Here is a 21,437-nt window from a genome sequence, read left to right as displayed (position 1 = left end):
TGCTAGGGACCTTTGCAGTGCTAAGGGTGGGCTGAACTCTAATTCTTTGCCAGCTGCTCATGTGCAACTACTGTTCAGTTCCAATTGAGTGCCACTCATGCCTTTGTGCCTTTGTCTGTTCTCTCTGTCCCTGCTGTTTCTATCAGCCTCACCTACGAAGACACCAAGCACACCAGAATCACCAGCCACTCCCTCACCGGAGACTCCTACTGCCTCCACCCCAACAACAACTGTTCCAACTGGACAAACACCAACACCCACTCCAACTACTTCAAGCACATCCTCACCAACACCAACATACACCACCACCCTACCAACTCCAGGTACTTTTATGTTTTGTGCTCTCCTGTGTTGCCTTCCTGTGGTTGTAATGGAGGTCTATGAGCATTATCACTTGAGGTCGTCTATGGGATCCAGGATGGGAGGAAGAACTATTGGGCATTCCAGGAAATGTCCTGTGCCCAAAGCTGGTCTTTTGGGCTGGCTATTTCAGAAGAAGGATTCAGGAGTCATGAGGAGAAGGTCTTGTCTTCCCTGATTCAACAGTCTCCAAGGAAGCTTTTGATCCTAGTGCCTAGCTTAGACAGATGCTGAACTGACAGGAAATCTTGTTTTGCTACTGTTGAACTTTTTTCTTCAGCTGGGCAGAATGTATTCATTGGACCCATGGTGTATAGTTGGAGTGGGGTTTAAGTTAGTGATACTGGCATTTTAGGCAGTCTTTCCCAACAGCTTTGCAGACATTCTTCCCTTTCTCTCCTACTCCTTTGCCTGTCTATGCTAATGGTTTTCAGAGGCTGTAAATATGGGGAGGAAGGATTCCCCTGACATGCTTTTGGGAGAAGTTTCACTTTGCATACTACATCGTGCTGTGAATTGTGGCCTTTGGGTGAACAGATCCACTAGTATACTCGGATATGCTTTATCAGGGTGACATTGGGAACACCACGTGCCAGTCAGGCAGGAACGTACTTCTGTGCATGCTTCATTCCTGGACTGCATATTCTATTCTCTGCTCTTGCTCCAGGATTTAGTGAGGTGTTCTAGGTAATGACACAGAGCTAAAAAGCCCCAGCCAGATCCAAAGAATTATTTCTCCTCATCTCTTCCCTATTGGTAGGTTTCTCTGATTTTATGAAAAGCACCTTCTAGCATCGTCCCCAATTTCTTCACCAGGGAAGGAGGGACATGACTATCTCTGTGCACGGATGTCAGGAAGTCTCCCTTCTGGGGCCAGAAACGGAGGGCTGGGGCTGTGGACTTGTGCTGTGCTAAGGGTGGGCTCTTAGACCTCTCTGTGTCTGTGGCAGCTGCCTCATGCACAGCTTCTATTCAATTCACATTGAGTCCCACTCATGCCTTTGTGCCTTTGTTTTCTCTGTCCCTGCTGTTTGTAACAGGCACACCACCCACACCAAGTAGAGCATCCACTACACCAAAATCAACAACCACAATAACAGGATCAACCTTGACCCCAGAGACTCCCACCAGCACTGCCAGCACCACGATGCCCCCCAGCAGCACCACCAGCATCAGCACTCCAAGCACGACAACTATTACTGGATCACCAACACCCCTTTCAACTTCTCCAAGCACATCTACACCCACACCAACATACACCAGTACCACACCAGCTACAGGTAATTCTACATTTTGTGCTCTCACATATTCCACTGCTGTTGCAGCAATGAGGGTCCATAAGCACCTCTTTTTGCTTCTGTATGGGATCAGTGATGGGTATAATGGCCAGGTATTCCTGGTAATGACCTGTTCCAAACCTGGTGTTTTGGGCTGGCTGTTTTATAAGGAACAAAAATTCAGAGATCATGGGGAGAAAGTCTTGGCTTCCTGACTCAACAAGCTCCAAGGAGTCATTTCATGCTGGTGCCCAGCTTAGAAAGGTGCTGAACTGATAAGAAATGTTTATTTTGCTGTTTTTGGACCTGATCCTTCTGCTGGCCAGAACAGAATCACTGGAGCCGTGATGTTCAATTGGAGTGGGGCTTGGTCTAGTGGCAGTGGCATATCAGGCTCTGTTTGTACCCAGCTGTGCCAGGATTTTCCATTTTGCCTTCTCCTTTGTCCTGTCAGTGCTAACAGTTGTCAGTTGTAGGAAGGAAGGATTCCCCTGCAGACTTTTGAGAACAGTTTCTCTCTGCAGACTGCCCTTTGCTGTGAGCTGTGGCCTTTGAGATTCACTGGTTCCCAGGGAAGTCGTTCATCAGGCCTTCATTGCACCACAGGGATATCACATGATGATGAGGCAGGAATATATTCACAGCTTCAGTTAGGTTGGAAAAGATCTCTAAGATCCTCATGTCCAACCTGTGCCTGAACACCACGGTGTAAACCAGACCATGGCAATAAGTGCCACATCCACTTTTGTCTTAAAAGCTACGAGACCACTGTGGCTCTGCCGCCTCCTTGGGCAGTCCATTGCAGTGTCTAATAATTTGTTCTCTGGAGAAATTCCTCCTAATGTCCAACTTAAACCTCCACCAGCACAACTTAAGACTATGTCTTCCTGTCCCATCCTGTTAGTGCTCTCATTCCTGAGCATGCTCCTTCCATTACCGGAGCCTCCCATCTCAGCTCTTAACCTTGGATTTAGTCAGGGGTTCTGGTAATGAGGCAGAGATAGAAAGGCCTAGCCGGATGGAAAGCATTACTCCTCCTCATCTCTTCCCTATTGGTAGGTTTCTCTGATTTTGTGAAGGGCATCACTCAGCACTATGCCCAGTATCTTCACTAGGCAAAGATAGACATGACTGTCTCTGTGCATGGATTTCAGTCTCCTTTCTGGGGCCAGAAATGGAGGGCTGGGGCTGTGGAATTTTGCTGTGCTAAGAGTGGGCTCTTAGACCTCTCTATATCTGTGGCAGCTGCCTCATGCACAGCTTCTGTTCAATTCACATTGAGTCCCACTCATGCCTTTGTGCCTTTGTCTGTTTTCTCTGTCCCTGCTGTTTTTAACAGCCTCACCTTCGTCCACACTGAGCACACCAAAATCAACAACGACTCCCTCGACACCGGAGACTCCCACCACCACCAGCACCACCGGCCCTCCGAGCACAACAACCTCTGTTTCTGGACCAACAACTACCCCCTCAACTCCTGGAAGTATGTTCCCAAAAGCAATAACTCTCACCAAAAGCCCTCTGCCCCCAGAAACAGAATAGACAAAAAATTTTCTGTTTCAGTTGTCAGTTCTGTCCTTGCTGTGAGAGTAATGGAGGTCCATGAGCACCTCCATATGTGTCTGTAGATGGGATCAAGGGTATATGTCATTCTGGGAATCCCAGGAAAAGTCCTGTGGCCAAATCTGACCCTTGGGCTGCTATTTCATAAGGAACAAGGATTTAGGGATTCTTGGGGGAAGGTCTTGTCTTTCCTGACACAACAGTGCTCCAAGGAGGTATTTCATGCTGGTGCCCAGCTTAGACAGAAGCTGCACCAATGGGTAACATTGCTTTTGCAGCTGTTGGACTGTGTCTTTCAGCTGACCAGAATGTAGTTGCTGGACACATGGAGTGCAATTGTAGTGGGATTTGTTCTTGCAGCAGTGGCATTTCAGGCTCTGTTTGGGCTCAGCCCTTTGTCCTCCTCCTATGGCCTCTCAGTGTTAGTGGTTGTCAGCTGTTGGACATGTAAGAAGGAAGGCTTCTCCTGCCAGCCTTTGAGGGACCAGTTCCACTCTGCAGACTGCCTCTTGCCATGAACTGTAATTTTTGGCTGATGCTTTGTCTGATGAGATCCACTAGTGCCCAGGGAAGCTCTGCATCAGGCTGAAATTGAAATACAGAGGGAATCACATGCCAATCAGGCAGGAATATAGTCCTGGACATGCTTTCTTCCACGAGCCCAGCTTCCACTCTTATGTCCTGTTCCATGAATTAGTGAGGTGTTCACATAATGAGGCAGAGATAGAAAGCTCCAGCTAGGTCCAAAGCATTGCTCCTCCTCATATGACTCTTACCTCTTGGCTGGTCTCTCAGATTTTGTGAGAAGCACCTTTCAGCACCATCTCTAATCTCTGCAGTAGGAGAGGCCATGGCACTTTCTGTGCATGGATGTCAAGGAGTCTTCTTTCTGGGGCCAGAAAGGGAGGGCTGGTTCTGGAGACCTTTGCTGTGCTAAGGGTGGGCTGACCTGTCGATATCTGTGGCAGCTGCCTCATGTGCAGCTTCCATTGAGTTCCTAATGAATCCCACTCATGCATTTGTGCCTTTGTCTGTTTTCTCTGTCCCTGTTGTTTCTAACGGGTGCAGCTCCACGCACAGCGAGCACCCCAGAAACCCCAGAAACACCAACTACTCCCACGCCAACAGCATCTGAAACTCCCATCATCACTGCCAGCACCACGATACCCCCCAGCAGCACCACCAGCATCAGCACCCCTAAGACAACAACGACTGTTACTGGATCATCAACAACCTCCTCCACTTCTTCAAGCACATCCACACCCATATTAGAACACACGACCACAACTCCAGGTACTTCTGCCATGTCTGATTTTTATCCCCTTGCTTTGGGAGTAATGAAGATGTGTTAGCACTTCCATTTGTGCTTCAGCGTGGAATTAGGGATGAGTGTAACTGCTGTGCATCCCATGAAATGTCCTTTGCTGAAAGCTGGAGCTTGGGTTGGCTATTTCAGAAGTGATGAGAATTCAGGGGTCCTTGTGAGAAGCTCTTGGCTTCCATTACTCCACAAGCATCTAAGAAGATATTTCATGTTGGTACTCCTGCTGGGCTTAAAGAGATACTAAACTGATGGGAAATCTTGTGTTCTTGTTTCACCTTGTCCTTCATCTGTCCAGAAAGTAGTCACTGGACTTAAGTTGTGAAATTGCACTGGGGGTTACTCTTGGGGCACTGTAATTTCAGATGCTTTCTGGGAAAAATTTTGCAGACTTTGTTTGCTGTCTTCCTCTGCAATGTCAGTGCTAGTGGATGACAGAGTGTTTATAGATGCAGGACAGTGTTTATGGATGCAGGAAGCAAGGATTTCTGTGACAGACTTTTGGGAAAAGTTTCAGTCTGCAGACTGTCAATTCCTCTCAAGTGTGGCCATTGGCTGATGAGATTCACTGTTGCTCTGGAAGCCCTTCAAAGGGCTGACATCGAATCAGTGGAACTCTTACAACGATGAGGCAGGAACATATTGCTGTGCTTTGTAGTCAAACCACACATTCCCTTCTCAGCTCTGGCCCCAGAATTTAGTAAGGTGTTTAGGTAATGAGGCAAAGATAGAAGGCCCCAGCCAGATCCAAAGCATTACTCCTCCTCATCTCTTGCTTGGTCTTTCTGATTTTGGAAGAAGCATCTTCCAGAACTATCCCCAGTCTCTTCACAAGGCAAGGAGGGACATGACTGTCTCTATGCATGGCTGTGAAGGATTCTGCTTTCTGAGGCCAGAAAGGAAGAGTTGGTGCTATGGACCTTTGTTGTGTTAGGGTTGGCTGAACCCTCTAGGTCTGGGGCAGCTGCCTCATGCACAGTTTCTGTTCATTTCACATTGAATCCCACTTGTGCCTTTGTCTGATTTCTCTGTCCCTGCTGTTTGTAACAGGCACACCGAGCACAACATCCCCTACAACAGAATTGCCAACCACTTCCACATCACCAGAGACTCTCATCACCACCACCACCAGAGAGCCAACGACAACACCAACCACCACAGGTCCCATAGGTATGATCCAAAACCAAATAATTCCCACCAGAAGCCCTGTGCCTCCGACTAGAGTACCAACAAATAATTCTCTTGCTCTGTTGTCATTTGTGCCCTTGATGTGGGAGTAGTAAAGGTCCATGAGCAGCTCCATATGTGGTTCTGGATGGGATCAGGGATGGGTGTAACTTCTGGGCAACCTGTGGCCAAACCTGGCCCATTGTCTGGCTATTTCATCAGGAACAAGGATTTAGGGGTCCTTGGGAGAAGGTCTTGTCTTTCCTGACTCAACAGTGCTCCAAGGATGTATTTCATGCTCATGCCCAGCTTAGACAGCTACTGAAGTGATGGGAATGTTGCTTTTGCTGCTCTTGGAGGGTGTCCTTCATCTGGGCAGATTGTAGTCACTGGATCCAAGGTGTGCAGTTGGAGTGGGACTAAAGTTGGTGGCAGTGGCATTTCAGGCTCTGTTTGGGCACTGCTGTGCAGACCTTCTTCCCTCCCTCTCCTGTTTTGTTTCTGTGGCCATTGCTGTTACTTACCAGCTGTTTGGGCTGTGGGAAGCTTTCAGAGCTGTAGCTGGCAGAGTTTGGGGATTGGTTTCAGAGTGCAGATTTGACAGACACAACCTGTGGGCAGCTGGGTTCTTCCAGTGTTCCTGTTGGTGCTTGGCTCCAGTGATCCGTGTGCTGCTGGGAGGCAGCTGAGGCTTTGTCAGCAGCATGTGTCCCGTTGCCTGCTTTCCCTGTGGTTGGGTGCCTTCCCAGTGCTTAGTTTCTCTGTGAGATACTGAGGTGGTGTGCATGGCCCAAGAAGCTGAGAGTGGCAGGAGTCTCTGCTTAGTCCCGCTCTGCCTCCTGTGTTGGTCTTAGGCGAGTGGTTTTTTGCACACGAGAGTCCATACAAAGCAATGTGACCCAGCTGTGGGGGGCACACACAGAACTCATCAGTGCCTGTGTTGTCCTGGTTTGGGCCTGGAGTGGTTTGTAGGGCCAAGAAGGAGAGGCCTGGTCACTTCACTGAGCTTTCTTGTGGCCAGTGTTGGCTGAGTGCAGTGGCATCCTGAGGGCCACCGTTGAGTGCAGGGGGTGCCCAGGGCAGCAGCTGTGAGTGAGCTGGTGCTCTGCCTTGTTGTGTCTGTCCTGTCTGTTTCTCATTGTCTGTCTTGTTGTTGCCTCCCAGAGTGTGAATGCGTCTGGTCAGAGTGGTTCGATACAACTTATCCAGATGCTTCCGACAAGAACAGTGGTGACTACGAAACCTTTGAGAACATTTGGAACAAGTTCCCGTCCTGGGAGTGTGCGAAAGTCGAGAATGTTTCATGCCGAGCACACAAATTCCCTGACACTCCCATTGCAGATTTAGGGCAGAAAGTGGAATGCAGTGTTGACGTAGGGCTCATCTGTAACAATAAAGATCAGCAGATAGGAGGTATCATACCGATGCCAGTGTGCCTCAACTATGAGATCAGTGTCTGCTGCACCCCCAGCTACCCAGAGTGTCTTGCAACTCCAAGCACCCCAAGCACCACACCTTCCAGAGCTTCAACCACCACGAGCAGTGTGTCCACCCCAATATCAACAACCTCTCCAACGCCAACAGCAGAGAAGACTTCCCTCAGTACCACCCCTACCACCACCACCACCACTACGACCACGTTGCCCCCCAACGCCACCACCACCAGTGGCAGCACCTCACAGACAACACCAACTGTTCCTGTCTCAACAACACCCATTTCAACCACTTCAGGCACCTCCACGCCCACACCAACATATACCACCACCACACCAACGACAGGTACTTCTCTGATCTGTGCTCTCATGTGTTTCCTTGCTGTGGGGAATTGAAGGTCTGTGAGCATCTCCATCTGTGCCTCTGTATGGGATCTGAGATTGGACTGATTGCTGTGTATCCAGTGGAATGGCCTTTGCCCAAAGATGGCCCTTGGGCTGGTTGTTTCAGAAGGAACAAGGACACAGGGGCCTATGTCCTCCTGTCCTGTGGAGATACTGATCCTCTTGGTACTGTGCATACATCCTTCCCTGACCACAGATTCCCATCTCAGCTCTTACTCCTTGAGTGAGTGAGGTGTTCAGGTAATGAGGCACAAATAGAAAGCCCCAGTAGATGAAAAGCATTGTTCGTCGTCCTTCTCTTCCTTATTGGTAGATGTCTCTGATTTTGTGAGAAGCACCTTCCAGCACTATCCCCAGTATCTTCACAAGGCATGGAGGTCTGTGACCCTGTGTGTGTGCATGGCTTTTAAGGATTCTGCTTCCTGGGGCCAGAAAGGAAGGGTGCTGCTAGGGACCTTTGTTGTTCTAAGTGTGGGCTGATCTTTCTAGGTCTGTTGCTGCTGCCTCATGTGCAGCTTCTGCTGAGTTCATATTGAATCCCATTGATTCCCTTGTCTCTTTATTTTCTCTGTCTCTGCCACTTTAGCAGGCACACTGAGCACAGTATCCACTACACCAGAGTTGCCATCCACACCGGAGACTCCCAGTACCACCACCACCACCACCAGCAGGTCTCCAAGCACAACCACAACTGGTACTGGGTCACCAACCTCAACTACTTCAAGCACGTCCTCTCCCACACCAACATACACCAGCACCCTAGGAACTCCAGGTACTTCTAAGTTTTGTAGTTTCATGTGTTTTTGGCTTTGGGAGTACTGTGAGTCCATGAACACCACTTTTTTTTTTTTTTTTTTTTTTTCTGTATGGCATCAAGAATGGGTTTAACTTCTGGACAGCCCCTGAAACATCCTTTGCTCATAGCTGGCCCATCAGCTCTTTTTCCAGAAGGAAGAAGAACTCAGTAGCTTTTGGTGCTGTTGGACTTAGTGTCTTTCAGCTGGCCAGAGTGGTGTCACTGGACACGTGGAGTGTAATGGAGTGGGGCTTGGTTTTGTGACACTTGCATTTTAAGCTCTCTTTAGGCACAGATATGTAGACTTTCTTCCTTCTCTTCTGCTCATTTGCCATGTCCATACTAATTAAGCTACTTAGAGATGTAGGAAGGAAGCATTCCTCTGCAGTGCTCTTGGGAACAGTTTCACTCTGCAGGCTGTGATTTCCTCTGAACTGTGGTCTTTGCCTGACAAGATTCACTAGTGCTCTGGGAACTCCTGATATCAGAAAACCACATGGCAATCAGGCAGGAACATAGTCCTGTGCACGTTTCCTTCCCTGATCACAGCTTCTTCTCTCAGCTCGTACCCCAGGATTTAGTGAGGTGTTGTAGATAATGGGGCAGAGATAGAAAGCCCCATCTGGAGCCAAAGAATTACTCCTTCTCATCTCCTACCTGTTGGTAGGTCATTCTGATTTCATGCAAAGCACCTTCCAGCACCATCCCCAGTCTCTTTGCTAGGAGAGGAGGGCCTGCGTGTGCACAAATGTCAAGGCGTTTGCTTTCCAGGCCCAGAAAGGAAGGGCTCATTCTAGGGATCTTTGCTGTGCTAAGGGTGGGCTGACCTGTCTATATCTGTGGCAGCTGCCTCATGTGCAGCTTCTGTTCACATTGAGTCCCACTCATGCATTTGTTTTCTCTGTCCCTGCTCTTTCCAACAGAAACAGCTCCATCCACACCAAGCACACCAAAATCAACAACCACTTCCCAACCACCAGAGACTCGCACCACCACCACCAGCCCTCCAAGCACAACAACCACTGTTACTGGGTCAACAACAACCATCTCAACTACTGCAAGTATGTTCCCAGCACTAGTAATTCCTATAAACCCCTCTCTGCCTCTAACCCCAGAACCAACAAAAATTTCTCTGGTTCTTCTGTCATTTTTGGTCTTACCATGGGAGTAATGCAGGTCTGTGAGTACATCCATTTGTGGCTCTGTGTAGGATCAAGGATGTGTGTAACTTTTGGGCGTTCCAGGAAATAAGTTGTGCCCAAAGTTCATTTGGGCTGTTTCAAAAGTGATGAGGATGCAGGGGTCCCGGCAAGAAGGTCTTGTCTTTCTTGTGCAACAGCGCTCTGAGGAGATATTTCATCTGGCTGCCCAGCTAAGACAGACGCTGAACTGATGGAAAACGTTGCTTTTGCTGCTGTTGGACCATGTCCTTCAGCTGGGCAGAATATAGTCAGTGAGGTGCATTTGGACAGTCACTTTGGTTTTTGGCACTGGCATTGTAGGCACTGCTTTAGGCTCAGCTAAAAAGTTAGTACAGACTTTTTTCCCCCTCTCTCTTCCTTCTTGGTGGTGTTTGTTCTAATGCTTGTCAGTGGTTATAGATGTAGGAAGGGAGGATTCCCCTATCATGCTTTTGGCTACATACTACCTCTTGAAGTGAACTGTGGTCTTTGGCTGCCCATAGAGATCCACTATGACCATAGAGATCACTATCTGTGATGTCCTTTATCAGGGTGACATTGAGAAAATCATATGACTATCAGGCAGAAACATATTCTGCTGCATGATCCGTTCCCTGACCGTAGATTCCCCTCAGCTCTTACTCCATGAGTTAGCAAGGTGTTTAGGTAATGAAGGAGAGATAGAAAGCCCCAGCCAGATCCAAAGCATTACTCCTCCTCATCCAGTCCCTACTGTTAGGTCTCTCTAATCTTTTGAGAAGCACTTTCCAGCACCATCCGCAGTCTCTTCACTAGGAAAGGAGGACCATGACCATCTCTGCACATGGATGTCATTGAGTTTTCTTTCTGGGCCAGAAAGGAAGGGCTGCTGCTAGGGACCTTTGCAGTGCTAAGGGTGGGCTGAACTCTTTGCCAGCTGCTCATGTGCAATTACTGTTCAGTTCCAATTGAGTGCCACTCATGCCTTTGTGCCTTTGTCTGTTCTCTCTGTCCCTGCTGTTTCTATCAGCCTCACCTACGAAGACACCAAGCACACCAGAATCACCAGCCACTCCCTCACCGGAGACTCCTACTGCCTCCACCCCAACAACAACTGTTCCAACTGGACAAACACCAACACCCACTCCAACTACTTCAAGCACATCCTCACCAACACCAACATACACCACCACCCAACCAACTCCAGGTAATTCTCTGGCCTGTGCTATTTTTTGTTTCCTTCCTGTGGTTGTCCTGACGGTACATGAGCATTTCAAATTCTGCCTCTCAGCGGGATCAGGGATGGGTGCAGCTGCAGAGCATCCCTGAAACTACCTTTGCTTAAAACCTGCCTTTCGTTTGGCTATTTAAGAATGTGCAACGTTTTGGCGTTCTGGGGAAAAAGATCTGAGGTCTTCCTTCTCTCAATAAGACTCAGAGCAGATGTTCTGTACTGATGCTCATCTGATGGGAAATCTTGCCTTTTTTGCTGCTGGACCTTCCCCCTCATCCAGAACTGGGCACACGTGCAATTGTGGCATGGCTTTGGGTTTTGGTACTGGCTTTTTAGGCACTGACTGGATATAACTGTGTAGACATTCTTCCCTCTCTCCTGTTTCTTTGCCCTGTTAGTACTAATGTTTCTCAGCTGGTGTAGATATGGGAATGATGGATATGCTTTTGGGAGCAGATTCACTCCAAAGACTGACTTTCTTTGAACTGTGGTCTTTGGCTGACAAGATCCACTAGTACTCTGGGAAGCCATTTCTCAGTGTGACATTGGGAAAAGCACATGCCAATCAGGCAAGAACATACTCTTGTGTATGCTTCCTTCTCTGATCACAGCTTCCCATCTCAGCTCTTACCCCAGGATTTAGCAAGGTGTTCTAGATAATGACATAGAGGTCAAAAGCCCCAGCCAGACCCAAAGCATTGCTCCTTCTCATCTCCTACCTATTGGTAGATCTCTCTGATTTGGTGAGAAGCACCTTCCAGCACCATCTCATTGCTCAGAGGGAAGGGCCATGACCCTGTGTGTGCATGGATTTCAAATAGTGTGCTTTTTGGGTCCAGAAAGGCTAAGGTTTGGCTGACCCACCTTAGCTGCTCCATAGCAGCTGCCTCATGTGCAGCTTCTGTTCAATTCACATTGAGTCCCACTCATGCCTTTGTGCCTTTGTCTGTTTTCTCTGTCCCTGCTGTTTTTAACAGCCTCACCTTCGTCCACACTGAGCACACCAAAATCAACAACGACTCCCTCGATACCGGAGACTCCCACCACCACCAGCACCACCGGCCCTCCGAGCACAACAACCTCTGTTTCTGGACCAACAACTACCCCCTCAACTCCTGAAATTATCACCAGAACCCCATCGGTTCCACCGACTCCACCCACAGAAGAAATAAGTAATTCCCAGGGTTTCATGCCATTTGCTGGTTTTAGAAAGTGGGGTTTATTGGCAGCTTAACATGTGTTTCAGTTTCTATACTCTGCACTAATGTAGTTGGTTATATTTCAAAAATATCCCAGCTAACCTTTCAGGAGCAATGTCATATCCCCTACTCCCAGTTCATCTGCCTCTGTTAAAGGACATGAAGTACATGAAGGAGTTTGCCTGTCCTCAGTCAAACATGAATTAGTTTTTGTTGAAGGACTGTCCTTGTGGGCTGCCTGGGCAGAATCAGTGTATCTTAATTCCTCTATCATTATTACTGCACTCTATTATGTACACAGTGCTTCTCTCTCTACCATGTGTTACATATCGTGCTATAAAAGCACAAATAGATGGCTCTGAGGCTTGCCTGTGCAAATCATGAATACTTTTTAACATCCTAATAAAAAACGATTTTAAAGGAGTCCCCATTAGCAACCATAATGAAAACTGGCCATGTGAAAAATCAGAAAAGTGTATTTGGGGTTCATAACATCCCAAAATAGCTTGTGTGTGAGTAGTGTTAAAGGCCTGGGCATTAGAAATGGAACACAGCCTGCTCTAGCAACTGCTCCATTTCTGTAGAATCAAATGACTCTAAGCATAATCAATGGTGGCATGAACCACCATGAAGCAGCACAGGGAATAGTGGTCTTTCCATAGAATATAGTATGACAGCAATACAGTATTAACCAGAGTTCATTGATCTATTCAGTGGATTCCCCTGGGTATAGGATTGCTGAGCTCTTCTCTGCAATATAAAGTTTTAACACTGCAGAAGATGTTTCTTCTGACACTGTTGATAAAGTGTTTATATCAATGTCTCCTATGCAAGATGTAGATTTTGTTAATAATCCCTCAGTGATGCATAGACCATTAATAAAACAATTTCTGCTTTATTTCAATCTAAAGACGCTATGCTTAGGCTTGTTGAACTATATATGCTTAGTAGAAAATGAGATGACATTAGGAAGAAAATGCAATTTCCCTACTTAAAATACTCTGTTTTCTCTCTGTCTTAAAGAAGGTACCACAACAGCTGAACCACAGACGTCGACAAGCACCCCAGTTACTCCTTCAACTACCCCACTGCCAACAACAAGTACGACAGAAATAAGTACATCTACTGCAAGCACCACCAGTCAACAGTCAACATCACCAGTGTCAACAAGCCCAGTGACAGCTACCACCTCTGAAGTCACTGAAACAACACCAACCACCAAGACAACCACTTCAGGCCCCACACCCTCAAGATCCACCAGCACCACACCAGTAACAGAAACACCTTACCATGAGACCACTACCACCTGGACCCCAAGCCCACCAACAGTATCACCTACCACCATCTCCAGCCCTGGCACCGCTACAACCTCAGGACCAAGCAGCACTACAGAAACACCACCACCAATATCAACAACCCCATTCACTGGAGAAACATCAACCACCAAGACAACCACTTCAGGCCCCACACCCTCAAGATCCACCAGCACCACACCAGTAACAGAAACACCTTACCATGAGACCACTACCACCTGGACCCCAAGCCCACCAACAGTATCACCTACCACCATCTCCAGCCCTGGCACCATCACAACCTCAGGACCAAGCAGCACTACAGAAACACCACCACCAGTATCAACAACCCCATTCACTGGAGAAACATCAACCACCAAGACAACCACTTCAGGCCCCACACCCTCAAGATCCACCAGCACCACACCAGTAACAGAAACACCTTACCATGAGACCACTACCACCTGGACCCCAAGCCCACCAACAGTATCACCTACCACCATCTCCAGCCCTGGCACCGCTACAACCTCAGGACCAAGCAGCACTACAGAAACACCACCACCAGTATCAACAACCCCATTCACTGGAGAAACATCAACCACCAAGACAACCACTTCAGGCCCCACACCCTCAAGATCCACCAGCACCACACCAGTAACAGAAACACCTTACCATGAGACCACTACCACCTGGACCCCAAGCCCACCAACAGTATCACCTACCACCATCTCCAGCCCTGGCACCGCTACAACCTCAGGACCAAGCAGCACTACAGAAACACCACCACCAGTATCAACAACCCCATTCACTGGAGAAACATCAACCACCAAGACAACCACTTCAGGCCCCACACCCTCAAGATCCACCAGCACTACACCAGTAACAGAAACACCTTACCATGAGACCACTACCACCTGGACCCCAAGCCCACCAACAGTATCACCTACCACCATCTCCAGCCCTGGCACCGCTACAACCTCAGGACCAAGCAGCACTACAGAAACACCACCACCAGTATCAACAACCCCATTCACTGGAGAAACATCAACCACCAAGACAACCACTTCAGGCCCCACACCCTCAAGATCCACTGCTCCCACCACCACAGTAGGAACAGAAATAAGTACCCTAAGGACGACCTCTGCTACTGGTCCTACTCCAATAACATCACCTACATCAACCAGCCCTGTGTCAACCACCACCTCTGGTACTACTCCAACAGCAAGCTTTACCACCACTTCAGGAACCACCTCTAGTAGTTTTATCCCAACCAATGCAACCACCACCTCCACCACCTTCAAAACCCTTTCCCCTGGCTCAACTGCTACATCTGGGCCTACTGCAACATCAACTGCAGTCACCACTACGGGAAGTTCTACACACAGTGCAACTCCTCCAGTTAGTGGCTCAAGTACAAGTCTAACACCAACCATTCCTAAAAAAAATTGTACTATTTTCCCTAATGAATCTTATGAGGTGAGTCGATTTCATACTTTCATTGTGCTTTGGATGGAGACTTGATACATCACTTCAGTATTAGTAACATAGAAGGCATTAATCTGGTTAGGAAAGGAACTATCAGACTGTTCTGTTTATTTAGTTTCGTGGGCATCAGCAGGACTTGCAATGATATTTGGATTGATAGTTTATATATTGGAATTAGCTCTGCAAGGATGATTTTTAAAAAGCTTTCTGCAAGGAGCTAGATCGCAGCTCAGTGTTTGTCTTTGTTTTAGGATAGCTCTGATGAAGAGGAAACCAAGAGCTAAGTGGTGCTAAGCTTTCTTTTCTATTTCTGCTTTTGAATAAGTCCAGAGTGGGTAAAAGTTGTTTGTCTGTTTACATTGCAGCCCAACAAAAATCCACAGGGCTGAATTTGTCTGAGTTTGGAATGAATCATACTTGTTTACAGACTGGTTTCAGGAGAGGACTGTGAAACAGATCACTGCATTCAAATACTTACGAAATTTGACTCAGTTTTTTGGCTTTTTTTTTTAAACCCTCCACCTCTGACATAGACAAGTTAATGTCTTGTACATTTCTAAAGCCTCCTTATAGTTTAGATGCATACCAACTTGCTCAGCAGATCTGCAGGAATAAAAATTATACATGGCTGAAAAACTGATAGAAGATAGAAAAAACCTCATGCTATCTCAGTGCATGTATATAATCACCTTGGACATTTTCCCTCAAACAGTTGTTCACTATAGCTTTAGCTATTAATCCGTTCTAGGCATTAATGGAAGGGAATTGATCATATATTGGCCATTCATATTGATGAGTGTCTTTCACTGTTCTTTAGAGAGTGTGTTAAGGTGATGAGATTAGATGAAACATCTCACTTTTACATAGCTGAAACTAGAAAGGAGATTCCCATTTCAGTTTACTGGCTTGACTTTTGTAAGTAATGTTTTTCACTTAGCAGCTCTCAGTTGTTCTAGCTCATCTTGCAGACATAGATAGTGCTGACTGATGCACTTCCATCCTATTTTCAGATTTCTGGTGGGGGAAAGCTTGTCAGTAAACGTATGGCTTTTTAGAAACCTGCAGAAGATATTCAGGCATAACTGTTGTCAGTCTTACTGCGTCCTAAGGTTTGTCTCTGTCTCCTCCCTGCCCCTCTCTTTTCAAACACAGGAAGGTGACTCATGGTGGCTCTGTAACTGCACTAAGGCAATATGTATAGAAGACAACATTGTCCAGGTGATTCCAGTAATCTGCAATCCACCTCCAAAACCCACATGTGCCAATGGACTGTCTCCTGTGCGAGTCATTGATGAAGATGGATGCTGTTGGCACTGGGAGTGTGATTGTAAGTATATATTTTGTTGAATATTTAATCTCCTGAGGGAACAATACTATTGTCAAGGCCAACAATATTTATCAGGGAACAAGTATTGTGCAAGGCTATGACTCAGTCTTCTAGTGTTGGTTTGAGTGCTCTGTTGATTCTTTTTAGCCAATGGCGGGATTTGCTTAAGTTGCCATTATCTCTACATAACTGTTGTGTTAGTAGAGTAAATTGGTCTCCCAAAGAAGGATTTAAATGTCCAGAGGCAGCCATCTGTAGGCTAGAAGCCTATATATATGTTACTTGTTCAGACTGTTGTTAAAGATGTATCTATGGTACAGTTAATCCTATTCTCAGTTGTCTGTCATTAATGTCAGATGAACTGTGCATTGAAAGTGCCTGGTTTTTATTGATGACTTCTAGCTAATAAGCTTATGCATTGACATATACACATTATTAAAATTAAGATGACCGAGTTCACTGAGATGTTTCCCAAACCAACAGATTTAGCTTGTAGTCTGATATGTTTTTATTTTGTATGTTGCCATAATAGCCTAACTTAGCTGTATGTTTTTTTAGGCTACTGCACTGGCTGGGGAGATCCACATTACATGACTTTTGATGGATTGTACTACAGCTATCAAGGGAATTGTACATATGTCCTTGTGGAAGAGATCAATAAGAATGTTGACAACTTTGGTGTCTACATTGATAACTACCATTGTGATGCACGGGATGTAGTGTCCTGTCCTCGAACGCTCATCGTGAGACATGAGACTCAGGAAGTGAGGCTAAGAACAGCACAGCCAAATACTCTAAAAGTAGAGGTACTAAAGAATGTTACCACTGATTTCTTGATTCAGATATTAATACTGCATCAACAGGATAATTATATTCTCACGGTTTGGGAAAAAAATGAATCTGTGTTTTAGATTCAGTAACAGCTTAATTATAAAATTGGACTACTTCAAAGGACTACTTCAAAGCATTTTTTTACTCCAAATGTGGAGGAGAAAAAATTATACAACTTCCTGTCTTTTCAATCTCAAATCTTTTCAGATCTCTCCTAAATACACAAATGTGGACAAATTGCTAAGAATTAAGGATATAAAACAGGTTAATTTATAATTAACATTAATGTAACAAAGGAGAACAATGTGGAATGGGAGGAGATAATATAAGGTAGACATAACAAGAAGCATTTTTTAAAAGTACCATTAGTAGCTTTGACTTGTGTCATCTTTTTAATTTTTCGGAATAGGGCACTTATGTTTATTCCATTGATAAATGTGATGTCATAGTTTTGAGGTTTCAGAATTACTGAGAAGTGTTTGGGGCTTTTTGTAGCTTTTTACTATTTGTTTGGTTTATTTTTGTACATTACTGTGTGAGAATATTATGTTAGGTTGCAGCATATTGTTGAAAATTTACAACATTTAGACCTCCTTTTTTTTCTCTAAAGCAAAGGAATCTCTGATAGCTGAGTGAAAGTAGTAGTGTTAGTTTCTCAGGTGGCTACTGTATTTAAACAAATAATACAGTTTTAGTCTTATTTCTGTTACTGAATTTTCAGTAAGCATGTTCCTGTTATGCCAAGAAACCTAAAATTTTATACCATATGAATTTAGGAGAATTTTTTATTCCACTTTTATGAGGAGTCCTTGATGCCATAGTCATTCTAATAAGTCTGTCGAGTGTTAGGATTTATCTGATTTAAACCTTGAATTTATAGCCTCATTTGTTGATGGTTGATGGGCTTTTTGTGGCTCAGAGAAGAAAAGTTTGACTTTCCAGTAACAAAGGAAACACAGGAACATTTGTTACAAATTAAAATTATATTATTTACCTTTACATTCTCTCTGCAAAACAAAGGAACAGTCAATTGTTTTGAAAAGTCAAACTAAATTTATGCCTCTTTTCTGTTTTCCTTTATTTATTAGGTGACAGTAAACAACCAGCTCGTGGCTTTGCCTTACAAGAAGTTTGGCGTGAGCATCTATGAGTCAGGCATAAATCGTGTGGTGGAAATTCCTGAGCTGAAAATGAATGTGACCTACAATGGCTTGTCCTTTTCTATCAGAATGCCCTACAGCCTGTTTGGCAACAACACCCAGGGACAGTGTGGTAAGGCTTACTCTTCCAATTTTTGCACTCAGAAAACCACAGCCCTGCTGTAAAGATGAATGGAATTTCCTAACAAATCTGTGAGTGAATTCTTTCTCTCCTTACCACCCTTAGGTACTTGCAATAACAACACAGCAGATGACTGCATGCTGCCAGATGGAACTATTGCAGATAACTGTGAAACCATGGCAGATCATTGGCAAGTTGTTGATCCTTCCAAACCACAGTGCTCTCCAGGCCTAGTTCCTACAGGTTCACCAAGCACAACACCAACGCAGCCTTGCAAAGAATCTTCCATCTGTGAGCTTCTTTTGGGAAGGTAACATTACTCTTGGTTTTTCAAGCCTTTGGTCTTTGATTTAAATGGAAATTTTAGGATCAATTTACCAGTGGAAAATTTTTCTAACTATTGCTCTATTTCTTGTATCTTTATGGTTTGCTTCTACTCCTTTCACTTTTTCTGGTTGTTTTTTGCTGACGGTTTCTTTCAAGCCTCTGTCTGCCATGTTAATCTTTGTTGATGTTCCCACATTCTTCTATACTCTCAGCCCTCCCCTGTCCCATGTTCTTGCCTTTTCTCACATTTACTTAGCAGAAAACAGAGATCTTAATTGGTAGAACACCATGTCAGAACTGCAAAAGAAAAAAAATCAAAATCCCTTTAAAGAGATAGCACATGGTTGCACCCAATAATATACAGCTCCTGGACCCAAAGACTCCTAGACTGTTGGTGTCTAAGTGTTTTGTAGGTGAGTGAAAGAAGATTTTAAGATATGTTGGAAGGTTACTATCTGGATAAGTGCTCTTGGCACAAATCTCTCATCAGTAGTCCACATCCACATCCCCTTTAATCTCCCATGTTCTCTGTTGCCACATCGTAACATGTTAAACACATTGAAAAATGTATGAATCATTCAGTAACTAATAATGATAAATATTTCTTTTTCTAGTGTGTTCGAGCCATGCCATGCATTTGTCCAGCCTGAAAAGTACTATGCAGCCTGTGTTTTTGATAGTTGTGTACTTCCCAACCTAGACCTGGAATGCTCCAGTCTGCAGGTCTATGCTGCCACCTGTGCTGATCAAGGTGCCTGCATTGACTGGAGAAGCCACACCAATGGTGTATGCTGTAAGTATCTGGCCATTCATCTTGAATTTTTAAGGAAGATTACGTGGAACTGTTTCAGCAGTAATGTCATACTGCTTTCAGAGTAATGAAGACACTAATAAATCACAGCAGCTTCTCTCCATAAGTAATTTTGCAGGTAACGTTTTTAACAATGGAAATGGGCCTTCAAAAATATACATGTATTGACTATTCCAGAAACATTTGTATCAGTACATACTGTTTTGGATATAGGCAGTTCTATGCTTTGCAGGCATCAGCAGATCACTTTATTTGGTGACATGTACATTAGTTTTCATCTGAAGAGCACAAAAGGAAGAAAGACACTCCTCTTTGAGAGCTTATGCAAAAGAGACTGAAATTATGGGAAAAAATTGTAATCAAATGTAGACTCTAGGCTTTATCACCTCAGTGTAAAGTACAGTACTGTACCTCTATGGCTAAATTGCACAAAATTATGCCATTTAGAGACATGAGTCTATCTGGGCTTTTTCCTCTTTGCTTCTCAAGATTGTCATAGATATATAGGAAAATGAGTAAACAGTGTTTAAGTTCTTGGCATAAGGTCATGGGGCTTTTATATGATATTGTTACTGAGCTGTTCCTCCTTTTTGTTCTTCCATTTCAGCTCATGAATGTCCTCCAGGTAAAGAATACAGAGCATGTGGTCCTATAAAAGAGACGACCTGCAAGTCAAGGTAAAAAATTCCTTCACAGTTACTTATAGCTTGTACAATTATTCAGTCATATCTAATGCACAGGTGAATGAGCAAAATCAACCTCCTCTCATATCTTAAACTGACTGTCAAATTTATTAGCACTATTCTGCTGACCCTAAATCTGGGTGCCTGAACTGTTTCTGTTATATCAAACACAGACACCAACAAGTCCCAATCACAAATGTGCAGATCATTTGCCATTGTCATTTCACTGAAAGGTTATTCAGCATAATCCTCCTGTATGTGCCTGTGACATTAATGGTGATCCTCTGAACATTTTGTCTCACAGAGGACAGAATGACACATCAACTAAACAAGTGGAAGGCTGTTTCTGTCCTAATGGAACCATGCTGTATGACTCTGGTGTGGATGTCTGCGTGAAGACCTGTGGTAAGTTTTACTGCTTCACTTGGATGCATGTTTGTTTCCTCTTTGTTTCCTTCTGTGTATGCAACGTAGATTTGACTGTATGCAGTGCTCATACAATGTATAGTAGAGATGCCTCCTGTTATGTGACTGGTAATGGGAATTTATTTTGGTATTTTCCAGGCTGTGTTGGAGTGGATATGATACCAAGAGAGGTATGATGCTGTATGCTTTTGGATTTTCAAGTAGAAGTTTGGGTGGGGAGAGGAGAGTGGTCTCCACTAGTACAATCTTGTTTTGTCATCTCTGGACTTTGTATTCCTGGTTTTACTTCTGTTCCTTTTAACTGGTTGCTATGCAATCACTCATTTTATTGTTTTTCAATGACAGTTTGGAGAAAGGTTTACAGTGGACTGTCAAGACTGTATTTGCCTGGAAGGTGAACATGGCATTGTATGTGGGCCTCATGTATGTGATCAAAAGAAGGTCACTTGTGATGGAGAAGGCTTCTATGAAGTCACTGAAGTCAATCCTGAAGACTCCTGCTGCCCTCTTTTCACTTGCAGTGAGTTTATACTTTTGTTTCTGGTCTTTCTATACCTCTTGGAAATAGAAAGGAAAAGAGACTGAACTAGCTTAGTACCAGAGATCTACAGCAGGGAGTCACAACATCGTATCTTTCCCCATGCTTTTAAAAATCGACTTGCCCAGTGCTAGGGAAAATACATTTTAATATTGCAATGATTCAGTATAACTGAATTTACAATTATGGGACTCAACATAACTCAAGCTATAGTTCTTATGTTCAGGGTCACATTTTATTTAAGCAAAATGCAGAGATATTATGGAATTCTCTGTGGATTTTCACTTTCTAGCAGTTGCCTAATATCCTGGAGAGAGTAGGAGTTGTTCCCTACTTCTTTGCCTAGAATGGTGATACTTTATCAGCACAGAATAATTGCATTGTAGAAAAAAATTCATTAACTAATACAATACCCCATATCCAGTGGCTGGATTTATGAGGAAAACGTGTTCCCTATCTGCAATTTGTTTCTTTGAAGAGAATCTGGACTGTTCACTTGCAATGGAAAGTTCATCCTTAGA

General features: G+C 44.8%; 1 protein-coding gene across 1 annotated transcript in view; it reads left to right on the top strand.

Annotated features, from left to right (window-relative positions):
• Nucleotides 1-21,437, top strand: part of MUC2 (mucin 2, oligomeric mucus/gel-forming) — a 61,241-nt gene that overhangs the window by 34,136 nt on the left and 5,668 nt on the right. The window contains exons 38-58 of the mRNA XM_088166583.1: nucleotides 147-323; nucleotides 1,401-1,640; nucleotides 2,977-3,120; nucleotides 4,269-4,493; nucleotides 5,572-5,691; nucleotides 6,853-7,467; nucleotides 8,113-8,298; nucleotides 9,246-9,383; nucleotides 10,513-10,689; nucleotides 11,694-11,888; nucleotides 12,939-14,683; nucleotides 15,845-16,019; nucleotides 16,578-16,825; nucleotides 17,939-18,122; nucleotides 18,237-18,441; nucleotides 19,073-19,251; nucleotides 19,483-19,485; nucleotides 19,877-19,946; nucleotides 20,257-20,357; nucleotides 20,517-20,548; nucleotides 20,724-20,898. Coding sequence (XP_088022709.1) covers nucleotides 147-323; nucleotides 1,401-1,640; nucleotides 2,977-3,120; nucleotides 4,269-4,493; nucleotides 5,572-5,691; nucleotides 6,853-7,467; nucleotides 8,113-8,298; nucleotides 9,246-9,383; nucleotides 10,513-10,689; nucleotides 11,694-11,888; nucleotides 12,939-14,683; nucleotides 15,845-16,019; nucleotides 16,578-16,825; nucleotides 17,939-18,122; nucleotides 18,237-18,441; nucleotides 19,073-19,251; nucleotides 19,483-19,485; nucleotides 19,877-19,946; nucleotides 20,257-20,357; nucleotides 20,517-20,548; nucleotides 20,724-20,898 — 5,334 coding nt within the window. The remainder of the gene's footprint in view (nucleotides 1-146; nucleotides 324-1,400; nucleotides 1,641-2,976; nucleotides 3,121-4,268; nucleotides 4,494-5,571; nucleotides 5,692-6,852; nucleotides 7,468-8,112; nucleotides 8,299-9,245; nucleotides 9,384-10,512; nucleotides 10,690-11,693; nucleotides 11,889-12,938; nucleotides 14,684-15,844; nucleotides 16,020-16,577; nucleotides 16,826-17,938; nucleotides 18,123-18,236; nucleotides 18,442-19,072; nucleotides 19,252-19,482; nucleotides 19,486-19,876; nucleotides 19,947-20,256; nucleotides 20,358-20,516; nucleotides 20,549-20,723; nucleotides 20,899-21,437) is intronic.

The sequence above is a fragment of the Sturnus vulgaris genome, chromosome 6 (assembly GCF_052056855.1).
Source record: "Sturnus vulgaris isolate bStuVul1 chromosome 6, bStuVul1.hap1, whole genome shotgun sequence".
In the NCBI taxonomy this organism is placed as follows: Eukaryota; Metazoa; Chordata; class Aves; order Passeriformes; family Sturnidae; genus Sturnus; species Sturnus vulgaris.
Note: the sequence above shows the minus strand (reverse complement) of the source record. Positions and strands in the feature narration are given on the sequence as shown.